At 41.9% G+C, this 14,409-nt stretch overlaps 1 protein-coding gene across 1 annotated transcript in view; it reads left to right on the top strand.

Annotated features, from left to right (window-relative positions):
• Positions 1-14,409, top strand: part of LOC135224576 (ring canal kelch homolog) — a gene marked incomplete in the record, with an annotated part of 536,926 nt that overhangs the window by 488,065 nt on the left and 34,452 nt on the right. The window contains 1 exon segment of the mRNA XM_064263711.1: positions 12,651-12,791. Coding sequence (XP_064119781.1) covers positions 12,651-12,791 — 141 coding nt within the window.

Raw genomic sequence — 14,409 nt, forward strand, 5'->3', positions numbered from 1 at the left:
GGGAGTGAGCGATGTCAGTTTATACTGACCTTTTTTCTTTGACTTTTATTTATTCTCTGGTATGGTTGTTAGTACTCTTTACCCTAGAAATAATAGATTTAAAGGATTTTTTATTTCGCTTTGGACGGACACGAGCCAATCGCCCCAGAAATATAGATTTTTCCTTACGTCAAAAATCCTTGTATTACTGCATCATGATTACCATGCCACTCACAACCATTTTTCTTTAAAACAGGTCACATAAACAATTTAATAAAATAACTTGCAAACTGTTGTAGAAAATTACATTCAAAATAAATAATTTTGTTTTTATTACTGATATTTACTGAAAAATTAAAACTAAAAAAAAAACAAAAAAAGGTAAATAAACAAAACAAACCAGTTCTCTACTCAAAAGAAAAAAGAAAAACATACGTAACTTATACTTGATCAGTTATCAATGCCACAAAAAGAAACACCTTTTTATTTTTCTTTAACAGATCACCATTACATAATGATAAATACTTGAAAATTTGTGTGAAAATCACTTCGGACATTAATTAAAATTTTGATTACTGGAAAAAAAAAAACTTAAAAAAATTAAAAAAGGAAAAAAAAAAAAAAGTAATTCTTTACTCATGAAGGAAAAAAAACACATTATTAACCACTTTACTGATCGTTTGGTCATGCCACTGTGGGTATTTAGTTTATATTCACAAAAATTTAAACATCCTTCTTAGTTGGGTTTCAAACTTAGCAATTAAACTCAGTTTAGGTTAGTGCTGCTTTTGAGGAACAATTTCACTGTGTACGATGAAAAGTTCCACTAATAGCTGGTGTATGAAAAGTTGAGGAATTTTGTTATTCCATTTGTTTTAATTTAAAATTTACAAATTTTAGTTGAAAAATCATTCTCCAAAATTAAATGTACTAGAACCCACCACTAAGTGGTGAAACGAAATTCAATGCTAAAGCTCCAATTTTAACTTGGTTGGGTCAAAGAAATTGTGACTAAAAAACATGAAATTATGCCCTACATTTGGTAGCACTGGATGAACGCCAACTATCGACCGGGAGGCTGGCGGGGGAAGGAAAAGTTTTGTTTACCAAACAAACATCATATGGTTGGGGGTCGGGAAACTGGTTTTTTGGTTGAAAAAAGATACAAAGTTTATTGGTGGAAATTTAAGTGGCGCGAAAATCGATTATGTCGAGTACAGGCCGGACCCGCGGTTAAACGGCGCAATCACTCAACGGCGAACGAATTGGTTTTACCGGCGGTCGTCAAAAAATAAAAATTCATTCAAAAAAAATAAAAAAAAAGGCATTTTAAAAGGTATCTTTACGGCCACAAATTTCAGTTCAAACAGCGCCACTAGCGCCTGTTGTTTTCTAAACCGAGGTTCATACATATGTAGAAATTGCCGTTTCAGACCATAAAGGTAATGCAAATTATATTAACAAATTTATTTATTGGTGGTGAGAGTTATTACGTAGGGTTATTCTAGGGTAAAAATATATGCCTTCTGACGCTGTTCTATGCCGAAAATACGAGTTACATAAGGTGCAAATTTAGCTATGGATGTGTCGATTCAATAAATGTTCATGCTTTTCTGTTTAAAATGTGTATGAAAAATTGGTATTACAGTGAAAGGCATTTTTCATTTTGTTTCTGTACAAGATATATGAATACAAAGGCAGCTTTTTGAAACCTGCCCTTGTCACGTTATTCAAATACGATGTTTTGTGCATGTTCTTTCTTGTTAAGCCGCCCGCCTGCCGCTTCTTCCGAAAATATCGATTTTAAAAAAAGTGCAAATTAGGATCGATAGTGGTCGGATTTTATAAATGTTTTATGCTTTTTATGTTTAAAATGTTCTAATGGAAAATGTACTACGAATAGGTATTTTATTTCTGTGCAGGAAAATATGATAAAAAGGCAGCTTTTGAAACTCCCCACCTTCAAAGTTATCGACTACGATGTAGTCGATTCATAAAGTGTTCATGCTTTTGTTTAAAATGGTGTATGAAAATGTATTACGGTGAAAGGCCATTTTTTATTTCTGTACAGAAATATGATACAAAGGGTCAGCTTTTGAAATTGCCCTTCACGTTGATCAAATAAACGATGTTTTTTCATGTTCTTCATGTAAAGCCGCCCAGCCTGCCCGGCTCTTCCGAAAATATCGATTTAAAAAAAAGTGCAAATTAAATAGCGATTGGATGTGGTCGATTTTAAAATGTTTAATGCTTTATGCTTTTAAAATGTTTTGTTGTTGAAAAATGTACTACGAATAGGGTATTTTATTTTCTGATGCAGGAAAATATGATAAAAAAGGCAGCTTTTGAAACTCCCCACCTTCAAACTTATCGACTACGATGTCTTTTTCAAGTTCGTTCTTGTATGCCGCCGTCTGCCGCCTCCTTCCGAAAAAAAAAAAAAAATATCGAGCAGTTAAAAAAAAAAAAAAAAAAAAAAAAAAAACGGGCAAATTTCAGCGATCGATCCCGCTGTAGTCGATTTTTCAAAATGTTGTTTATGCTTTATGGTTTAAAAATGTGTATGAAAATATATTATGCGTATTAGGTGATTTTCATTTTTGTACAGAAATAAGATACAAATTCAAGGCAGCCTTTTGTAACTAGGGCTCCACGTTGTAAGGGGATGGTTTTCATGTTCGTTCTTGTCCGCCAGTTCCGAAAACTGCATTGTGTTTTTATGTTGTTAAGTACGCATCTTTTCATAAATCCTTTAAAAAGTTATACATTATTTCCACTGTCTATCCAAGAATATTGTATGTATTATTCTATATTAGGTTGTTTTAAAATTTTAAAAACTAACGGCCAAACTTAATAGCCCCGTATTCCGCGGACGCGGCCCAATGTTGTGGTTTGAAAATCAGACTGATGAATACGAGTACTGTTTCACATAAACGGCAATTCTGAGCGAATGGCTCCTTGCTTCTAGTTAGCATTAAACGAATATTCTATATACTTGACTTTATATGAGACAAGTTATTTTTACCATATACAGCGGTTTTTTTTTTTAGGTGGTAAATATTTATTGAATATGTCCGTTGTGAATGGTGAAAATACTATTTATTTCGTTAAACAGATTGACTGTTGGCGGCATGTTTATTGCGTCTTCGTAAAAAAATTACGTGATTCCGTTCGCAATACGTAATCCTTTATTTATTCAATTCGTAATAAAAACAAAATTTACGTTTGATTTATCTTTGTATCGGCGTTGAAACCCAACAGTAAAATGGGTGTTCTTTCAAGCACAGTAGTTTTGATTAAAATGATTTTATCCCAACTTTTATTCTACCAGTTGTGTGTGATGGCAGATGGTTTACTGACAGTTTTATCCTTTGTTGCCGATGTACAATAATAGTCATTATCAAGCTTGTAACAGTTTTCTCAGCTTCACTTATAACTAGGTTTAAAATTTAAACGGTATATTCCCACGATTGATCTTTAATCTAATTATTGATCTCTGATCTATAGCGAATAAAAGTTATTACATTAAGCTATCTCAGTTTCTATTCTATACCATAAACGACATTTATAAACAAATAACGGTAATGTTGCACTTTGTAGTACGATGATCGAAATACAAGCCAAACAGATGGTATCCAGTTCGGTTGTACTTAGAAAAAAAAAAAATAGTTTCTCGTTCGGTTTGTTCATGGGCTGTAACACGTTCACACAACGCGGTTATAACGGATAAAACACCGTACTTTCATCAGTTCTCTTTTTGCTTTGTTATTGCAAACTTATGTTAACTAGAAGATGGATAAAGTTAGACCATTGTAAATTGATCTCTCATCAAATCCAACTATCGTAAGACTAATGATCGTACCTGAACACTACAGCTACCTGTACACTGTATAAACTTTATTATATCTTTACATACTTTAGACACCCACATGTACTGTACAGTAATTTCTATAGTTACTATACTGCATAAATATAATTTTACTTTCTGGTCTCAGTTCGTGTCGCTGCGCGACATATCCTTTAATCCATTATTTCTAAGGTAAATGTACTAACACATACCAGAGAATAAATATAATAAAGAAAAGGTCAGTACTACTGACTCGCTCACCCTCCAAGAGGGTGTCGGTATGAACACTATGGCGAGTGAGACCATACCACGAACCACTTGCCAATAGAAATCTCCTACTACAAAATCCCCACTAGAGGGGAGCCGACTCACAGAGTGGGCAGCAACTACTACTACTCCATCCCATGCTGCCGACTGCTGCGCCTCTGGTGGTCATCCTTTTCAGTTAGCGCACCGCGTACACACGTGCCCTTTTTTGCTCTGTGTTTTTTGTGCCCCTATCTTGGATTTACTAATTATGGAGCGTGCAGCCATCGCAGCAGCTAAGTTAAGTAATCAGTTGTTATTGCTATTGGGTTTTTTCCGGCCTTGAGTCAGTATTTGCCGTTTTTTAGGTATAAATACGGGCTCTTGGTCGGAAGCATGGCAGCATGGTTCTGCCTCGTGGCGAGTTCGTTCTTGGTCTTCCATACCTAGAATCTTCCCTTATTACCTTACGCTCTGTTGTTAGTTATCTATTTTATGTTAGGGGTCCAGCCTACTGGGTTTATGTCATGCATGCATGTCTTCTTTACCTTGCGTAGGCATCTTCCATCCAGACCCTAGCCACAGCTCTTTGTATCGGCCCCGGCTAGCTTTGAGTGGTAGACTTTCTTTCGGGTTAGTTGTACACTCCTGGATTTTTTCTCCTACTGATTTATTTTCTACTTTACGTTTAAGTGATTTTTGATTATTTTATATTTTAGGTTAGCCTACGGCGTCTGGCATATCACATAGCCTAGGTTCCGTATTGCATGGTCTCCACCATTTATTGCTTCCGCTCATCAGTTCGGTTGCTTCTGTATAGCATCTCACTGATTAGTGGTTGCTTTAACCTAGGCTATGTTGTTTCATTGTATTCGCATGTTACCGCTCCGTGGTCACCATGTGATCACGGAGCAGCCAGGCGCCTGTCCAGTCACCTTACCCTCCTCCCGCTCTTCCATAGGGCCGGGGGGGGGGGGGGGGGGGGGTAGGTCTGTCCTCGCTCGCTCCACATACCCGTGCCTGCCTCCCTCTCTCCCTAGGCGGAGGGAGTAGGGGGGGCTGGACAGACCCAGGACTGGACCTGACCGTTCTCTTGCTTCACGGCGCGCTCGGTTGACTAAGGGGGGGGACTGGCCTTCCCCCCTCCGTCGTTACTCCGTCGCTCCGTTGTTAGCTCGAGGTCTGTTTCGCCCTCTCGCTCTTCCCGGCTTACTGGTGCTCTTTCATTTACCGGAGCTCCGGCATTCACGTGGAAACGTGTAGTTCACCCTTGCGGACGGACTGCAGGCGTACAGTTGGGTCTTTCCTAACCACCCCGTCTCGCTGATATCGCGACACGAACACCGCCGCGCACCGGATTTATTCCGGTACGTTCTAGGGCTTTAGGTTTAAGTGTTTAGTATTTAATTAAACTATAGTAAGTTTAATTAAGCTACCTTAAGCCAAATCCCTCCGTTACCTACGTATCACACCGGATCTCTCCGGGGTTCTAGCTATTCAGGCGGTCAAGGGAGGGGTTATGCCCAAAAATTTTTTTCGCGCTCCGGCATGCAGCGGAGTTCTTTTAGCCTTCTAGCCTGTAAGTGATATCTTTTACGATGCTCATGTATCTTTCACTTACAGACCACCAACTGTGAGCATCCAGGATGCAATGCCATGCTCCAGGGACCCCTCGTGGGCATGAAGTCTGCAGATCCACCATGCTCCATGCGCGACTCCGCACGGGAATCTACAAGTCTGTTCCACGAGACCTGCACCATTTGCTACGATCTGGTGAGCCAGCTCTTGGACGGGGTAAGTATTCCCAACTCCGTTCGCTAATCCCTACAAAGGTTATAGTTCTTAAGTTTAATTGTAATCTCTTATTTTAAACAAGCTTGTTTTATATGGGATCTCGCATCCCCTATGTTTTTAGACTAAGCCTATTACTTAAGTTTTAATCTTAAGTTTAAACTTAAAAACTAACGAATACCCTCTCTTCCAGGCTCCCGCCGAGTTAGAGACACCGCCTGGCAACCCTGAGGGCTTGGGTCGGCGGGTTTCGGCAAGAACGCCGCCAAGGGAACAGCCCTACATTCTGGAGAAGAGGTTGGCTGTCCTTATCTTCCCGGCGGCAAGTCAACGGGTTACGTCGACCCGGCAGAGGCAGCCCCGACTATGGCGGCGATCCAGCAACAGCTCGCCGCTTCGTTGAAGGAACCAGGCCAAGATATCTCGTCGGAAGTCGCGACACTTGATCTGAATATAGAGCCAATGGTAGGTGTTTGACGACCTGTTGGGTCGAGGTAGGTACGTTGGACGCCCAAGGGCTTCCCTTGGGCGCCACTGGGTCTTCTACTACTGCTAACTCTCCAGCTTCCTTCCAAGGTTTTACAGGAGCTGAGCTCCTTTATAATTCTCCTGACGCTTCAGTAAGACCTAAGGTCAAGGGACAGACGGTTGTGAAAACCCTAAGCAAGACGTCGTCGTCGTCCAAAAAGACTTCGTCGGCGTCAACATCTCGTAAGTCTCCGGCTACGAACCCCGGAGCAGAGAGGTCTAGAGCTTCTGGGTCTGGCTCCAAATCCTCAAGGAGCAGGTCTTCCAAGGAGGAGACCACATACTCCGGCGGAGTCGGCCGTTTCTCCTCTCCCCTTGGTACCTGTTCAGAGTTACCCAACCACCTCCGCAGCAGCTCCGGCTTTGGATCCCAATGCTGGTCTGTTGCAACACATGGGGGATTTGGTCGGTTCTCTGAAAAACAGTATGGAGCAGATGTTCTCCCGGTTGTCCGACAGGATCACCTCCCAGGATAACATCATCGCCGAACTTAGCCAGGCTCCTCTAGCTACTCCCCCACCTTTCGGCACAGGTATGGCTCAGCTTCCACCTCATGACTCTCTGCCTCCGTTCTCTATGAATAACCCTGGAGTGGTGGCGTCATACGCCCCCTTCCAGGACGGCCTTATTTCAATTCCGGAGTGTGGTACTCGAAGGATTGAGGACTTCGAGTTCTACCCGGAGGGTCTACAGCCACCGTTCATTGGCTACGCCAGACTCACTGACGACAGCCATGACTAGAGATGACAAGGTCCCTAAAGAAAACAGTCCTCTACTCACGTGACCAGGCTCAAAGAGAATGGCTCAGGTGTTTAGAGGACATGGATTGTTCAAACACGAAGATTCAACCTTTTAAGAGTCCCTTCACCATTTTCACAATGGAAGAGGGAACTCCGCTTCCCCTTCCTTACCAAAATAGCTACGGTCACTATCCCAGCGGCCCAGAAGGGGGAGGGGGGAGCGTTACCACAGCTAAGGGAAGCAGACCCCACATCTCCTTTGCTCCCCTCACTCGGAGAATTGTGGGAAGATCTGCCCAACACTTTTTCGGCGGGCAAACTCAAACCAGACTGTGCTATGGATCAGTTTGGTGAGAAGCTGCCTAGACTTCCGGACAGCCTCATTCAGGCGGAGTTTGAGGCCAAGACTAGGCTAGCCAGGTCTATTAACACCATGGCCATGACGGAAGTGGCTACCATTTCTTACGGTTCCGAGCCACTCTTTAAGCTTCTCACCAAGTCACTGACACAAACGGTTCAGTCTGACATGTTGTTTAGTTCGCACAGCCAGAACGAAACTGTCGGAAGCATGTCCTCCAGGAAGCAACTATTCGGCATGAACCGAATAAGTTGCTTTCATCCAACATCTGGGGAGCAGACCTCTTCCCTGATGCAATGGTAAAGGAGGTCCAGGCGGAAGCGACAAGGCTTAACCAAAGCCTTAAGGATCGTTGGGTCTCACTGCAAAGAGACGCCAAGACCAAGCAGCAAGGGGTAAGGCTCAGAGGAAACCCAGACGTTTCCAGCCTTACCAAAAGAAACAACAACGCTTCGCCCAGCCTGTTTTCGACTGTTCCGGTGGTGCGGCCAGGCCCAACCCTCTACCTCCAAGGCTCAATCACAGCCCATCTACGTGATTTCCCCTCAGCCTCAACCTTCCACCTCTTACGCTGTCTCCCCAGCCTTCAACCAAGTGTTCGAAGGCCAGGCCTTTCAGCAGTATGACCGCTCGGGTAGGGGAGGCAGAGGTAAGGGATCCTTCGTCAGAAAGGATCAGGAAGGTCCCTTAATAGGGGAAAACACTTCCGGGGAGGCCGCGGAGGTTACCAGCAGCAATGAGAACTTGAAGGTAGGAGGGAGGCTGTTTCTCTTCCGGCACCGGTGGGGATTCAGCAAATGGGCACAAAGTATTGTGTCAAAAGGCCTGGGTTGGAGTTGGGTTGCGAATCCGCCCCCACCCAGACCTTTCCTTCAACTTCCATCAAAAGAATTGACGGAGTATGCGGAGGACCTCCTTCAGAAAGGAGCAATAGCGAAAGTCAACAGATTAAAAATTTCAAGGGCGCTTATTCAGCGTTCCAAAGAAAGGCTCACAAAAAAGAAGGGTAATCTTAGACTTATCCCGTTTAAACTTGGCCATCGCTGCGACAAGTTCAAAATGCTCACCATCTCGCAGGTGCGGACCTACTTCCCCGTGGGGCCGTCACCACCTCTATCGATCTACAGACGCATACTATCATATCCCTATTGCAAGACCCACTTTCGCCCTTATCCTGGGCTTCAAGATAGGAGATCAAGCATTCTCCTTCAAGGTAGTTCCCTTCGGTCTGAACGTGGCACCCATGGGTGTTCACGAAAGTTGGCGGAAGTGATCGTCCAACAACTGAGGTCGCAGGGGATCATGGTAGTAGCGTATCTCGACGATTGGTTGATTTGGGCTCCAACAGTTGAGGAATGTCGCAAAGCCACACTGAAAGTAATCCAGTTCCTGGAATATCTAGGGTTCAAGATAAACAGGACAAAATCCCAAGACTCACTCCGGAGTCAAAACTTTCAGTGGCTGGGCATTCAATGGAATCTATCCTCCCATACTCTGTCGATTCATCAGCCAAGAGAAAAGAAAATAGCGAAGTCAGTAAAGCAATTTCTAGCACACAAACTTGCTTCAAGGAGAAGCCAGGAAAGAATCCTGTTCACTCCAATTTGCATCAGTGGACAAACATCTTGATGAAAGCCCAAACTGAAAGACCTAACCAGAATCTGGCGCTCACAGCAAATGTCAGGCCAGGGACAAGTTATCATCAGTCCCCCACAGATTTGCGGAATCGTCTACGCCCTTGGGCAAAAGTCAAGAACCTGTCAATATCATACCCCTTCAGTTTCCTCCTCCGGGGATTACCATCCACACGGACGCTTCATTAACGGCTGGGGAGGATATTCTCAGTTCAAGAAGGTTCAAGGAACCTGGTCACCCCAGTTCCGCCAGCTTCACATAAATGTACTAGAAGCAATGGCAGTGTTCTTGACTCTAAAAAGGTTACGTCCGCCAAAGAACTCCCATATAAAGCTAGTTTTAGACAGCGCAGTGGTAGTCCATTGTGTAAACAGGGGAGGCTCCAAGTCACGACATCTGAATCATGTCATGGTAGCCATCTTCTCCCTGGCGGACAAGTTTCAGTTGGCACCTCTCCTCCACCATATAGCTGGAGTGAGAAACGTCATAGCAGATGGCTCTATCCCGATCAGTTCCTCTGGAGTCGGAATGGTCACTGGACAACAGTTCGTTCCAATGGATTCTCCGGAGGGTTCCCAGGTCTACAAGTGGATCTATTCGCATCCCAAGCGAACCACAAACTCCCATGTTATGTGGCCCCCAACCTGGACCCTCTGGGCCTATGCCATGGACGCCCTGTCCATAGACTGGAACAACTGGGAGAAGATTTATGTCTTTCCTCCAGTGAATCTTCTCCTGAAGGTACTGAACAAACTCAGGACGTTCAAGGGTCAAGTAGCTCTAGTAGCCCCAGACTGGCCGAAGAGCAATTGGTACCCTCTGATTCTGGAACTGGGTCTTCGTCCTCTTTCGAATTCCCAATCCCAGGCTCTCCCAGTCAGTACAAACGAAGACTGTGTTCGCTTCCTTAGGAATTCTCAAAACCCTAACTTTATGGACTTCATGAAGTTTGGTGGCTAAAAGAGATGCGAATATTGATCCTCGAAATATTCTTTCTTGGAATCTGATAAGAGAGATTCAACTTTGAGACAGTATGATGCTGCAGTCAAAAAGTTGGCAACCTTCCTGAGAGAATCAGATATTAGAATCTTGACAATCAATTCAGCTATATCCTTTTTCAGATCTTTATTTGAAAAAGGCTTAGCAGCTAGCACTATTACGACAAACAAGTCGGCCTTGAAAAAAGATTTTCTCAACTCGGGTTCAGCATAGACTTGACAGGACTCTTTACTTCTCGTCTATTCCCAAGGCTTGTGCTAGACTTAGACCTTCAGTGAGGCCTACGTCAGTAGTATCGTGGTTCTTAAATGATGTTCTAAAGCTGGCTTCAGAAACAGATAATACGACATGTGCATTTATAATGCTCTTAAGAAAAACTCTATTTTTATTAAGCTTGGCTTCAGGAGCTAGAATTTCAGAACTGTCGGCGTTATCCAGAGATCCGAATCATATAGAATTTCTTCCCACAGGGGAAGTTCTACTTTCTCCGGAACGTAGTTTTATAGCAAAGAATGAGGATCCTTTGATGAGGTGGGAACCATGGAAGGTTGTACCCCTTCCACAAGATGTTTCTCTTTGTCCAGTATCGACCTTACGAGCCTTTCTGTCCAGGACATCCTCATCCTCGTCGGGTCCTCTCTTTAAGAGAGAAAAAAGGGTGGTACTTTATCTATAAAGGTATCAGGCAACAGATCCTGTACTTTATTAAGCAAGCCAACCCTGATTCCTTCCCTAAAGCACATGATGTCAGGGCAGTTGCCACCTCAATTAACTATTTCCAACATGAATTTCGATGATTTAAAGAAGTATACTGGATGGAAATCGCCGACAGTATTTAAGCGTCATTACTTAAAGTCCTTGGAAGCTCTGAAAATTTTCAGCAGTTGCGGCGGGTGTAACATAGTTTCCCCCGACTCTGCTTAATCTTTAATAGAAGATCCAGTTCTCCTTTCTACCTATCTCACCCAACAGTTTGTCTATACCTACCATGTTCATCTACGTTTACCTTGAGTCTTAGCTGCTCTTATGATGGTACAGTGGGTGCCCCTCATTTTTTTTGCTAGGGTCACTCACAATTGATTGTATATAATGATCTCTATGATGTGGTCCCCTTATTTTTATGCTAGGGTGACACATCTTATTTACAATGGTTACGGGTTTGTATACTAAGTCATATACATTTGTTTATTATTATTATTATCGAAGTTTTGTTTGTTTCTAATTCAATTTATTATTATAATTGCTTTAATTACTTTGTACATATTAACTATACACAGATGTTAAGCTCAACATATATTCATGTAAGCCCTGTACATATATGTTAACTTTAAATGTTAATTTTAAAGAATATTTCTATTCTGTATCATTGTGTATATGTATATTTCTCAGCAATTATATTTCTTTATTTTATTTTATGTTTTATTGAGACCTTATTTATCTATTTTATTAGTTTCTTTACAATCTTGTGCTATTTCTCTGGTACGATTTCGCGCAGCGACACGAACTGAGCCCATTTGAAAGGGATTTTGACGTAAGGAAAAATCTATTTCTGGGCGATTGGTTCGTGTCGCCAGCGAAAATCCCCCACCCTACCCTCCCCATCGTCAAGATTGTTCTGCTAACTTCAGGATGGCCACCAGAGGCGCAGCAGTCGGCAGCATGGGATGGAGTAGTAGTAGTTGCTGCCCACTCTGTGAGTCGGCTCCCCTCTAGTGGGGATTTTGTAGTAGGAGATTTCTATTGGCAAGTGGTTCGTGGTAGTGGTCTCACTCGCCATAGTGTTCATACCGACACCCTCTTGGAGGGTGAGCGAGTCAGTAGTACTGACCTTTTCTTTATTTTATTTATTCTCTGGTATGTGTTAGTACATTTACCTTAGAAATAATGGATTAAAGGATATTTTGCTGGCGACACGAACCAATCGCCCAGAAATAGATTTTTCCTTACGTCAAAATCCCTTTATTGTTGCGCCGTTGTGGGATTACAGCGCCTTTGACTGGTCTAGAGTTTCGAAAGAAGGTGTGCGCGGCCGTAGGCTTTAAAATCGCTCTGCATCGAAAATCGCTTGGCCGTCGGTGGCCAGGAACGGAACCCTGCGCTAACCGAGGGCCGCCTGTACTAATACGGTCGTGAACTGGGTTTCTACTGTAACGTTAATGTGTTTTGCTATTTACTCATTTTTTGTTATTTAACAAATTTTGTTACTGGGAAAGACTGACCCCAGAACTGTGTTAAGCTGAGGTGTCATGGTAATGATTCATTATTACTTGAGGTAGGGAATTAAAAACTTTTTATGGAACAAGAAATTTTAAAAACTTTTTATGGAACAAGAAATTTTATCTTTCGACCTCATTTTTATGAACAGCACTGTTATTAGGCATTTTAAAACTTGTTTCTAGAACAGAGGATGGATGGACTCTGGACTTTGTTAGTTTCCCAAAGTGAGATGGTTGATAGTGGTATAAATAAACTAACTGGTTGTGGATTTGAAGCACCATCAAAATTTATACAATTGTCAATTTTTCAGGTGTTGGTGTTCTAGATGGGTTGCTGTATGCAGTTGGGGGTCATGATGGACCATTGGTTAGGAAAAGTGTAGAAGTGTTTAACCCCGACAACAATGGCTGGAGCCCTGTTGCCGACATGAATCTTTGTAGGAGAAATGCAGGTATGTATAGTACCACATTTATGTTAACTGTAGATCAGTTTCATTCTTTTGTTATCCTCTTTTCTCTCTCTCTCTCTCTCTCTCTCTCTCTCTCTCTCTCTCTCTCTCTCTCTCTCTCTCTCTCTCTCTCTCTTTCTATCCAGATTCCTTTAGGAGGTGAGGATGCAAGGGGGATCCACTGCAGGGACTGTTTGCACTCTAATGCCTACTATCTCTGCTGTTGCTCCAACCAGACTTTGGGAACTTTAGCCCTTTCACTTCTCCTATAAAGTTTCCTGTTTCCCTCTTCTTCTTTCATTGATGACCTGTGAATGGCATTGATTATCATAATGCTGGCCTATACCTTGAACACACCACACCAATTTAGGGTAGGTAATGTATAGGTGATCTCCTACCTTACTTCTTAGTGGACCCACCTAATCCTATTCTTCTTTATTACCTATATAGATTTACACTTCTCAACTTTCCCTCTTGCTTGTCACTGCAAGGGCCAAAAGCTGATGGCTCGGGGATGTGGCAGGTTGCTGACTCTCTTCTCTTCTATTGAAGATCCCATTCTTAGTGGAACAGAACTCAAGAGGACAAAATATGCCGGTTATCTAAATTCTTAGCTTGATTTCAAGGCTCTGCATGTGTAAATGACCATAGTTTGGGCATTTCTGGTCTTACGTTGCATTTGAAAATGAAAGAGTAAGAGTAATATCCTTCCACCTAAACCCTATACAGTGTTTTGATAGCTTGAATTTTGGCCAATCATCAAGAGAGTGTAAAAATACAGAATTTTTTAACCCTTAATCGCCGAGCAGGTATTTCCGAAAGTGTCTCCCGTATGCCGGCGGCGTTCGTGAGTGAGCACCGAAGCGGAAAAAAGGTTTTTTTAAAAAATCACAGCACGCTTCATTTTCAAGATGAAGAGTTCATATTTTTGCTCTTTTTTTTTTTTTTTTTTTTTTTTGTCATTGCCTGAAGTTTAGTATGCAACCATGAGAAATGAAAAAAAATATCATTATCATATATACATTTTGGAATATATGACAGCACAAAAAAAAATGTCATATATAATTGTATACAAATCGTGCTGTGAGCAAAACGGTTAAAGCAAATGAGTTAATTATTTTTTTGTTGTATTGTACACTAAATTGCGATGATTTTGGTATATATAACAAATTGTAAAAACAATCAAAGCAACACAGAAATTATTTTCACTATGATGCATGAATTTCGTAACACGTTTGCTGAAACGTAAAGAAAGATTATTTTCAAAAATTCACCATAAATCAAAATATTGTCCTAGAGACTTCCAGTTTGTTGCAAAATGAAGGTAACTGATTGAATATTACTAGGCCGTAAGTGTTGTAGCTTACAATTGCAGGTCGAATTTGTTCTAATTATCGTTATTTATATGAAAATATTTCAAAACTGATAAAAGACAACCATTGGTTGTTTTTAGTTGTATTCTACTTGAAATTGCGCACATTTTCAATATATTTACATGTAACGGCTAATATGAATCAGTGCAAACATTACGACAATCAGACGAACAAATTTCTGATTATTTCGGCAGTTACCGCTCCGACAGAGGAAAAAGGTTTTTGTACATGCAACTTACCCAGCAGAT

The sequence above is a fragment of the Macrobrachium nipponense genome, chromosome 12, assembly GCF_015104395.2.
Source record: "Macrobrachium nipponense isolate FS-2020 chromosome 12, ASM1510439v2, whole genome shotgun sequence".
Lineage (NCBI taxonomy): Eukaryota > Metazoa > Arthropoda > Malacostraca > Decapoda > Palaemonidae > Macrobrachium > Macrobrachium nipponense.